Source organism: Cetorhinus maximus, chromosome 22, assembly GCF_964194155.1.
Source record: "Cetorhinus maximus chromosome 22, sCetMax3.hap1.1, whole genome shotgun sequence".
NCBI lineage: Eukaryota > Metazoa > Chordata > Chondrichthyes > Lamniformes > Cetorhinidae > Cetorhinus > Cetorhinus maximus.
This window is the reverse complement of record NC_135900.1, coordinates 69,304,236-69,315,277: the sequence shown is the minus strand read 5'-3', so window position 1 is coordinate 69,315,277 and position 11,042 is coordinate 69,304,236. Positions and strand designations below refer to the sequence as shown.

Sequence of the window (11,042 nt, the reverse complement as noted above, 5' to 3'; positions counted from 1 at the left end):
GAGCCTCGAATGGCGGCGGGAGGCAGCGTTACCATGGTATCCATGACTGGCGTCGGCCGGCGGCGAGGCGCGCGCGTGAGCCGGTTAAATTTAGTGTTTGGCGCCACCTTTGAGTGACGCGGTTGACGCACGGGTGCGGAGGGAGGAAAAACAAAAAAAAGAAACACAATCAATCGCCGAGTGGCGTTGTCGCCCGCCCGCCTTAGTTACTCCAAGGGCCAGAAAGAGAGGGAGAGAGGGAGGGGGGAGACTGAAGAAAATGGACCCCAACCGGATCATACTGGCGCTCAAAGGCACCATCGACCCCAACCAAAGGATCGCGGCCGAGACCGAGCTCAATCAGGTGAGCGCCCAGCTCTCGCTCGCCGTTTTCCGGGCTGCGTGGGATTTTATTCTACTCGGTTCCGTGGTCGCGGCCTGGCCTCTGGGTCATGGTGGGCGAGCGAAGGGCCAAGAGGGAAGGGGTAGGGAGAGAGGGAGGGGGGGGGGGGGGGGGTTGGGGGTATTGGATAGGGAGAGGGGAAATGGATAAGGGGGGATAGGGGGAGGGGGGATAGGGGGAGGGGGGATAGGGGGAGGGGGGATAGGGGGAGGGGGGATAGGGGGAGGGGGGATAGGGGGAGGGGGGATAGGGGGAGGGGGGATAGGGGGAGGGGGGAAAGGGGGATAGGGGGAGGGATAGGGGGAGGGGGGAAAGGGGGATAGGGAAAGGGGGGATAGGGGGAGGGGGGAAAGGGGGGATAGGGGGAGGGGGGATAGGGGGAGGGGGGAAAGGGGGGATAGGGGGAGGGGGGAAAGGGGGGATAGGGGGAGGGGGGAAAGGGGGATAGGGAAAGGGGGGATAGGGGGAGGGGGGAAAGGGGGGATAGGGGGAGGGGGGATAGGGGGAGGGGGGATAGGGGGAGGGGGGAAAGGGGGGATAGGGGGAGGGGGGATAGGGGGAGGGGGGAAAGGGGGGATAGGGGGAGGGGGGATAGGGGAGGGGGGATAGGGGAGGGGGGATAGGGGGAGGGGGGAAAGGGGGGATAGGGGGAGGGGGGATAGGGGAGGGGGGATAGGGGGAGGGGGGAAAGGGGGGATAGGGGGAGGGGGGATAGGGGGAGGGGGGGAAAGGGGGGATAGGGGGAGGGGGGATAGGGGGAGGGGGGAAAGGGGGGATAGGGGGAGGGGGGATAGGGGGAGGGGGGGAAAGGGGGGATAGGGGGAGGGGGGATAGGGGGAGGGGGGGAAAGGGGGGATAGGGGGAGGGGGGGAAAGGGGGGATAGGGGGAGGGGGGATAGGGGGAGGGGGGATAGGGGGAGGGGGGGAAAGGGGGGATAGGGGGAGGGGGGATAGGGGGAGGGGGGAAAGGGGGGATAGGGGGAGGGGGGATAGGGGGAGGGGGGAAAGGGGGAGGGGGGAAAGGGGGGATAGGGGGAGGGGGAGGGGGGGAAAGGGGGAAAGGGGGGAGAGGGGGGAAAGGGGGAGAGGGGGGGAAAGGGGGGGAGGGGGGGAAGGGGGGGAGGGGGGAGGGGGGAAAGGGGGGGAGGGGGGGAAAGGGGGGGGAGGGGGAAAGGGGGGGAGGGGGGAAAGGGGGGGATAGGGGGAGGGGGGAGGGGGGAGGGGGAAAGGGGGGGAGGGGGGAAAGGGGGGGATAGGGGGAGGGGGGAGGGGGGAGGGGGGGGAGGGGGGAAAGGGGGGGATAGGGGGAGGGGGGAAAGGGGGAGGGGGGTATGGGATGGGGAGGGGAAATGGTTAAGCGGGGATAGGGGGTGGGGGTATTGGGGAGGGGGAGGGGGTATTGGGGAGGGGGAGGGGGTATTGGTGGGGGGAGGGGGTATTGGATATGGGTAAGAGGATATTGGGTGTGGGGGAGAGGGTAAGGGGTGAGGAAGTACTGGGTATGGGGGTTCGGGGTGAGGAGGTACTGGGTATGGGGGTGCAGGGTTAGCGGTGGGTGGGGTGAGAGGGAATTGGATATGGGGGAGGGGGTTTTGGATATGGGAGAGGCGGGAGGGGATATTGGAGAGGCGGGAGGGGGTATTGGATATGGGGGAGGTGGGAAGGGAGGGGGATTGGGGCTACAGAAGTGGGGGAGGATGATGGGAGGGGAAAGGGGCAATGGAAGTGAGGGAGGGGGAATGGGAGGGCTGGGGTGGGAGAGGGGGAATGGAAGAGGGGAGGGAAGTTGTGGGTGAGGAGGTAGGGAAGAGGATGAACGAGTTGGGCGAGATTGAGGGAAGGTGTGGGAGAGGGGGATGGAAGGCAGAATGAATGGTCAGGGTAACGGAAGGAGTGGGGGAGGGGTTGAAGGAAGGGCACAGCAAGTGGGAGAAGGTAGGAATGAGTGGGCGATGGATGTAGTAGTGGGCAGAGTGTTAAAGGTCTGGGGGAGTGGTGTAATGGGAGGGAAGAAGGGCGGGGCACTGTTCAATGAGATGAAGGGGCAGGATGGAAGGGGCAGGTGTGGCAGGCAGGGGATTGGGGTTAGTGGGGACTCCAGGCAGGCAGGGAGGGAGGGGGAGAGGCAGAAGGATCTGGGAAGGGGTTGAAAGAATGGGGGCAGGAGGGGGGATGGGGAGGGGATGTTGGTGGGGAAAGAGGAAGGTGGAGGGCTGGGCATGGATTATTGAAGAGGTGGGATAGATGATGGCCATGGAGGAAGGAGGAGGATTTGGAGGGCAGAGGCAGCCATCAGCATCAGTGAGTTGACCTTTTTCCAGGCAAGAAATAATTTAAAATATAGATTTATCCACAATTAATTCATACAAAAGATGTAAATATATATGTCTCTGGGTAATTGCTGTAATGAATTTTATTCCGGATCTTTCAAGTCTCATTGATTTATTTTTATCCTCATCTAATGTTGAATGCTATTACTTTAGCTAACCAGTTACTAATTAAGTCAAGTAATCAAATAAATAAATAAGGTCAGACAGATATGACAAGGCAGATGGTGTGCCATGACTGCGATACGTGGGAGTTTGTGGCATGCATTGGAAGAAGTGATTTGGATTCATGGGGCACTAGCACCAGTAAGTCGGGCTGTAAAAAAAGGTCCCTGCAAATTTTCTAACTAGGTTTTAACCTAACAGCTGGGGGAGGGTTCAGGTGCAGGAGATATCGAAATCTAAACACATGCAGGAGATTTCGAAATCTAAACAGAAAAGTCGTCGTATTGTAGAGACAAGGAATGTGGGTAAAGACTAGCAGAGTGGGACAGATAGAGACAGAGAGTTTGACGGTAACAGTGCATCAGAGAATAAGATCCATGGAAATTATAGTGGTAAAAATAATCAAAGGTTCGTTATCTGTGTGAATCATTTGCAAGATGAATGAATTTGTGGCACACATAATTAATGGCTTAGATCTAATTGGCATTGGTTACAACGTGACCAAGGTTGGGAAATAAGGATTCCAGGGTACACGACCTTTTGAAAAGATGGGCAGAATGGAAAAGGAGGAGGAATAGCCCTGATAGTAAAGGATGACATAAGGACAAAAGTGAGAAAGGTTTTGGTTTAGAGATTGGGAAGCAGAATCAGTATAGGTGGAGATTAGGAATAACAAGATTTTTGTGGGAGTAGTTTATAGGCCATTTAACAGTAAATTATACTGTTGGACAGAGCATTAAACAAAAAATTATTCGAGCTTGTAACAAAGGCAATGTAATAATAGTGGGAGCTGTAATCTTTATATAGACTGGACCAATCAAATTGGTAAAGGAGCTGAGTCTGTAGAATGTTTTTGTGACAGTTTCCTGGAACCAAATAGGGATAAAGCTATTTTAAATCTAATTTTATGCAATGAGGCAGGATTAATTAGTAATCTCATGGTAAAAGATCCAGTGGGAAAAAGTGAGCATAATACAAGTCAATTTCAAATTAAGTTTGAAACCACCGTTCTCCAGCCCCAAACAAGCTAATAACATAGATATGAAGGGAGAGCTGGCTAAAGGTGATTGAGTAAATAGGTGAAAAGATATAGGGGTAAAGTTAAGTTCAGCAAGCAAGAGCGATCTGTGACTTACTAAGGAAGTTAAGCATGGTATTAGATTAAAAGAAAATGTTTATAATGTTGCAAAGAATAGTCGTAGCCTAAAGGTTGGAAGTGTTTTAGAAACAAGCAAAGTGCCATCAAAAAGATAAGGGAAAAAACAGAATATGAGAGTAAACATCTTGGTTACAATTGAGCTGTAGGTGAAGTTTCATGAGTCTTTTAATTTATGCAACTGGAGAGTTCTGATAGTGCATTCAAGATCCTACTCCGCAAAACCAACTCTGTAGGTATGAGGGTCGCTGTCAGTGTTTCCTTTTCAGTGGAAGGTGTATCCTCTGCCCACTGAGTCAATTTGGAGCCTTGATAGTTCACATGATGCAATCGCAGTTCTTCTCTCTGAACGGTCACTTGAGATTATCCATGAGTTTTCTAGCATTCCAAGTTGCAAAATTTAAAGTTTTTTTCTTTGACCACAAAGATGGTGATCCCACAGGTTGTGGTTCCCAGCCAGGAGGAAGTGGGGCAGCCTAATTTTAAGGCACCTTTTCTAGACCCCTCCCCATTTAGCGTGGGGGATGTGTGGGGGGGGGTGGGGAAGGGGGGGGTGGAAGGTGGTGAGCAGGAAGAGGCTTGCTCCATCATGGATGCTGCTGCCCAAAGACACCTCTGTTCCAATGTGGGTGTCCAATGACCTTCTTGCATCTGTCACCTGTGTGCAGATTCTTGATTCAAAGCCCTGTCCCTGTCATCAATTCTCCATCGCCACAGGACTTGGTAAATGGACCCTGGTAGAAGCCTGCAAGTGACTTTGTTTGACCTTAGGCACTATCATTGTCCATACTGTCATTCTTGATACGATCTTGGCAGGTTGGTGGTCAGATTTCAGTGACGGGTGAACAGTCTTCCTTTGCCTGTTCTGTCATTGAGGACTTTTTGAGCTGCACTTTGGTACCTCTCCCCGACCTTGCAACATGGGTGGCCCTACCAGGAACAAGGAGCACCCAATGGCATCGCTCGAGGGATTGTGGAGCGCATAAGCCTCTCTACCATATTAATGTGGTGATCCACAGAAGGGCAGGTAAACTAGCCAAGAATAGAAACAGATAAGAGCTTTTACAAGTATAAAAGGAGAGTAGCTTAAGTAAACTTTAATCCCTTGGAGACTGAGAGAAGAAATTATCATGGGAATGAGGAAATAGCGGAGACACTGAACAAATATTTTGTCTGCCTTCACTGTAGAAGACTTAAATTGCATATTGGAAATGGAGGGTAACCAAGAGCTTAGTAAATGTGAAGTCATATTATCAGCAGAGAATAAGTATTGGAGAAACTTGGGGAACAAAGTTCTGACAAATCTTCAGCACCTGATGGCCTACATCCTAAGGTCCTAAAAGAGGTAGCTGCAGAGATAGTTGATATGCTGTTTACGATTTTCCAAAATTCCCTAGGTTCCAGAACAGTGCCAATGGATTGGAAATTAGCAAATGCATTCAAGAAAGGAGGGTTAGAGAAAGGGGGAATGTCAGGCCAGTTACCTTGACATCAGTTATCAGGAAAATGCTGGTATCTATTATTAAGGAAGCCTTAACAATGCATTTAGAAGATCATAGGATGGTCAGACAAAATCAACATGGTTTTACAAAATGGCAGTTGTGTTTGACAAATTTATTAGAGGATGTAACCGGTAGGGTGGATGAAGCGGAACCAGTAATTGTTGTGTACTTGGATTTCCAAAAGGCAATTGATAAGATGTCACACAAAAGATTAATACACAAGAGAAGGGCTCTTGGAGTTGGGGATAATATATTAGCAAGGATGGAGGATTGGTTAATGGACAGAAAGCAGAGAGTAGGGATGAAGGGGCATTTTCAAGTTTTCACAGAATCACATAGTGCAGAAGAGGCCCTTCGGCCCATCGAGCCTGCACCGACACGTGAGAAACACCTGACCTACCTACATAACCCCATTTACCAGCACTTGGCCCATAGCCTTGAATGTTATGACATGCCAAGTGCTCATCCAGGTACTTTTTAGAAGATGTGAGGCAACCTGCCTCCACCACCCTCCCAGGCAATGCATTCTAGACCGTCACCACCCTCTGGGTAAACAAGTTTTTCTTCACATCCCCCCCTAAACCTCCTGCCCCTCACCTTGAACTTATGTCCCCTTGTGACTGAGCCTTCAACTAAGGGGAACAGCTGCTCCCTATCTACCCTCTCCATACCCCTCATAATCTTGTACACCTCGATCAGGTCGCCCCTCAGTCTTCTCTGCTCCAACAAAAACAACCCAAGTCTATCCAACCTCTTCATAATTTAAATGTTTCATCCCAGGCAACATCCTGGTGAATCTCCTCTGCACCCCCTGCAGTGCAATCACATCCTTGCAATCACATCCTTCCAATAATGTGGCGACCAGAACTGCACACAGTAATCCAGCTGTGGCCTCACCAAGGTTCTATACAACTCCAACATGACCTCCCTACTTTTGTAATCTATGCCTCGATTGATAAAGGCAAGTGTCCCATATGCCTTTTTCACCACCCCACTAACATGCCCCTCCGCCTTCAGAGATCTATGGACACACACGCCAAGGTCTCTTTGTTCCTCAGAACTTCCTAGTACCATGCTGTTCATTGAATACTTCCTTGTCAAATTACTCCTTCCAAAGTGTATCACCTCACACTTTTCAGGGTTAAATTCCATCTGCCACTTATCTGCCCATTTGACCATCCCATCTATATCTTCCTGTAGCCCAAGACACTCAACCTCACTGTTAACCACCCAGCCAATCTTTGTGTCATCCGCAAACTTACTTATCCTACCCCCCCACCACATAGTCATCTATGTCGTTTACATAAATGACAAATAATAGGAGACCGAGCACTGATCCCTGTGGTACGCCACTGGACACTGGCTTCCAGTCACTAAAGCAGCCTGAGACTAGTGAAGTACCGCTACTATCTTTACTGTGCATCAATTATTTACAATCTATACTAATGGTTTAAATGAGGAGGCAGAGAGCAATGTATCCAAACTTGCTGATGATTCAAAGCTAGGTGAAAATGTAAGCTGTGAGGAGGACATAGAGGCTCAGAAGAGATATGAGTGGGCAACAAGGTGACAGTTGGAAAAGGAAAGTTACCATGCAGGTACAGCAAGCAATTAACTAGGCAAATTACATGTTGACCTTTATTTCAAAGGGATTGGAGTACAAGAATGAGTATGTCTTGGTTCAATTGTGCAGGGCTTTGGTGAGACCACACCAGGGGTATTGTATGCAGTTTTGGTTTCCATATTTGAGGAAGGATGTACTTGCATTGGAGGCAGCACAGCGAAGGTTCACTCGGTTGGTACCTGGGATGAGGGGCTAAGTAAATTGAGACTATATTCTTTGGAGTTTGGGAGAATGAGAGTTGACCTCATTGAAACTTACGAGATTCTGAAGGGACTCGACATGGTTGACACAGAGGTCCCCCTGGCTGCGAAATCTAAAACATGTGGTCGCAGTCTCAGTATAAGGGGCCAATCATTTAAGGCTGAGGTTAGAAATTTTGTCACTCAAAGATTTGTGAATCTTTGGAATTGTCCACCCTAGGCATTTTTGCTCCATCATTGAATATATTGAAAGCTGAAATATGGAGAATTTTGGGCCCTTAGGGAATCAAGGAATATGAGGAGTGGTTGGGAAAGTGGAGTTGAGGCTGAAGAGCAGCCATGATTGTGTTGGAGCAGGCACAAGATGCCCTAAGATCTTCTCCTGCTCCTGTTTCTTATGTTCTTATTGGTTAAGGACCATTGGGCACGTCATTCATTGGGTCCCAGATGCCCCATTGGCATTGCTGGAAATGCAAATTGATAATCAAGTGGCAATTTGTGGCACAAATATATTGCAATCTATAGTCTTTTAAAAAAAACATGGTTTAAATAGTCTGGCAGTGGTGGATTTAGTGCTCCAAGACTGGGTTTAAACTCAGTTGTTAAAAATGTTTAATCTTTGTACGTATTACTGTTATAACCAGCATCTTTGAATATCCACTTTCTGCACGAGGGGTTTTAATTTTCTTACTGCCACATTACACACCCATTGCCCGTTCAATTTGAGATTGTTTTCAGAATTTAAATGACCCCTTGCCTCTTACTAAACCCGGAGCAAGCCAGCAACAAAGATTGGCACAGATTTACAGCATTAGTCACCAATCTCAGTCCCCTTTAAAATCTGGATCATTTATTAAAAAAACTCCAAGGATTGGGAATCTAAAATCAAAAGAGAAATCCTGCAAATGCAGTGAAAAAGCAGATTGGTATTTCCGGTGACCCTACATCCTTTGCCTCTGTACCTGAAAATACTTTTTCCTCCAGATATTTTATGTTCTATTTTGTTTGGCATTACAGTTTCTTTGGGTAAGCAGGTCTATACTGGTGGCTCAGGAACCTGTTGCAATCTTCCTGTGCTGGTTGTGGTGCGAGGTGATCTGATTGGAGTCAGTCGCTTGCTGCTGCCTCTTGTGTAGTTTTCTTGTTCATGCTGCAAAGTTAAATTTTCTGAGTGTAAGAAGCCAGTATTTCGAGCTGTCTGCCCTGTGCCATGGCCTGCTGGCTGTCAATTGGTTATAAATAGGATGTGATTTCATAGAATGGTGACAGCACAGAGAAGGCCATTCAGCCTGTGGAGTCTGTGCTTGATCTCTGCAAGAGCAATTTTGCTAGCCCCACTCTCCTGTCCTTTCCCTGTAACCCTACGATTTTTTTCCCCCTTCCGGTGCTTACCCAATCTCCTTTTGAAAGCCACAATTGAATCTCCTTCCACCACACTTTCAGGCAGTGCATTCAAGATCATAACTTTTTTTTCCAAACACAGCAAGTGTTTTTTTTCCTTCATGTAACCATTGTTTCTTTTGGTTCTCAACTCTTCTGCCAAAGGGAACGGTTAATCTATCTACTTTGCTTTAACACCTCTATCAAATCTCCTCTCAACCTTACCTTCTCTAAGGAGAACAGCCCAGCTTCTCTAGTCTATCCATATAATTGAAGTCCCTATATCCCTGGAACCATTCTCACATGTCTTTTCTGTGCCCACTTGAAAGCTTTCGCATCCTTCCTAAAGTGCATTATAACTTAATTGCTTCTATACTCTGCCTCTATTTATAAAGCTCAGAATCCTGTATGTCTTCCAAACCACATTCTCAACTTGCCCTTCTCCCTTCAATGATTTGTGCACATGTATTCCCAGATTCCTCTGCTTCTGCATCCCCTTTAGAATTGTATCCTTTAGTTTATAATGCCTCTTCTCATTCTTCCTTGCAAAATATATTATTTCACACTTCTCTGTATTAAATTTCATTTGCAATATGCCCATCCATTCCACTAGCTTGCCTGTCCTCTTGAAGTTTATCACTAACCTCCTCACAGTTTATAATAGTTCCAAGTTTTGTGTCATCTGAAAATTTTGAAATTATACCCTGTATATCCAAGTCTAGGTCATTAATGTATGTAAAGAAAAGCAGTGGTTTTGTACCAACTCCTGGGGGATCCCGCTGCCTTCTTCCAGTCCACAAAACAACCTCTTACCAGTTCTGTAGAGTGATATTGGACTCAACGTTAACTCTGTTTCTCTTTCCAGATGCTGCCAGAGCTGTTGAGTTTTTCCAGCCCTTTGTTTTTATTTCAGATCTCCAGCATCTGCAGTATTTTGCTTTTATTTACCTTTTACCACGGCTCTCTGTTTCTTGTCACTCAGCAACCTTTGTATCCATGCTGCCATTTTCCCTTTTATTCCATGGGCTTCAACTTTGTTGGCAAGCCTATTTTGTGGTAGTTTGTCAAATACCTTTTGGAAGTCCATGTACAAGTATACCTCATCAGCGCTCTCTGCTATCTCATAAAACAACTTAACCAAGTCAGTTAAACACTATTTGCCTTTAACAAATTTTGTGCTGGCTTTACTTATTTGATCCACACTTGTCCAAGTAACTGTTAATTTTGTCTCTGATTATTGTTTCTAAAAGCTTTACTGTCACCATTTATTTATTTATTTATATAAATTATAGATATATTGAACAGGTGATCTCCATGAATCTTGTAGAAGAAAGTAATTTTGGGGTAAAAAGGTTCAATGTAAAATGTTTAATCTAACTTTAATCCACATTACATCCCAAATGTCAAATCCCCTTGCAAGTAAATTCTTAAAGAAAGAGCTTGCATTCATATAACACTTACACAACATCTGGATATCCCAGACAAAAACAGAATTACCTGGAAAAAGTCAGCAGGTCTGACAGCATCGGTGGAGAAGAAATCAGTTGACGTTTCGAGTCCTCACGACCCTTCGGCAGAACTGAAGTATAGTTCGGAGAGAGGTGAAATATAAGCTGGTCCAGCTTATATTTCACCTCTCTCCTAACTATACTTCAGTTCTGCCGAAGGGTCGTGAGGACTCGAAATGTCAACTGATTTCTTCTCCACCGATGCTGTCAGACCTGCTGAGTTTTTCCAGGTAATTCTGTTTTTGTTTTGGATTTCCAGCATCCGCAGTAGCTTTTAGCTTTTTGTTTTTATCTCTGGATATCCCAGCGCGTTTCATGGCTAATTAAATATTTAAGAAGCGTAATCTCTGCTGTAATGATGGGGAACATGCCAGTCTTCTTGCGTGCAGCATAACCCACAAGGAGCCGAGAGATAAATGACCACCCTACAATCCTCCAAGAATTTGGCCTTTCTCTAACTCTGGCCCCTTGTGCATCCCCATCTTCCTTCATCCCACCATTGATGACTGTACACCTCTCTGACCCTAAGCTCTGGAATTCCCTGTCCGCCTCTCTCTTATCTTTTCAGGCCCTCTTCAAAGCCTCTTATACCAAACTTTCAGCTCTCCTTCTGACACCTTCTTTAGCTCAATGCCAGTGTTTACCTGATTATGCTTCTGTGAAGTACCTTAGGAATTGTTCCTACTTTAAATGTGTGATGCAAATTATTGTCTCATCCAAAAGTTGGCAGCTCCTGACAGTGCAGCATTCCTTTATTGTTTACCTAGACTAATGTGCTCAAGCCTGTGCTTCGCATCC

General features: G+C 47.4%; 1 protein-coding gene across 4 annotated transcripts in view; it reads left to right on the top strand.

Annotated features, from left to right (window-relative positions):
• The first annotated feature begins 5 nt into the window (after window positions 1–5).
• ipo8 (importin 8) overlaps window positions 6–11,042 on the top strand; it is a 121,631-nt gene continuing 110,594 nt past the window's right edge. For 2 of the 4 annotated variants that reach the window (XM_078568502.1, XM_078568501.1), the window contains exon 1: window positions 6–343. In XM_078568502.1, coding sequence (XP_078424628.1) covers window positions 260–343 — 84 coding nt within the window. In that variant the 5' untranslated portion in view covers window positions 6–259. The remainder of the gene's footprint in view (window positions 344–11,042) is intronic. The other 2 variants (XM_078568504.1, XM_078568500.1) reach the window with 1 other exon arrangement.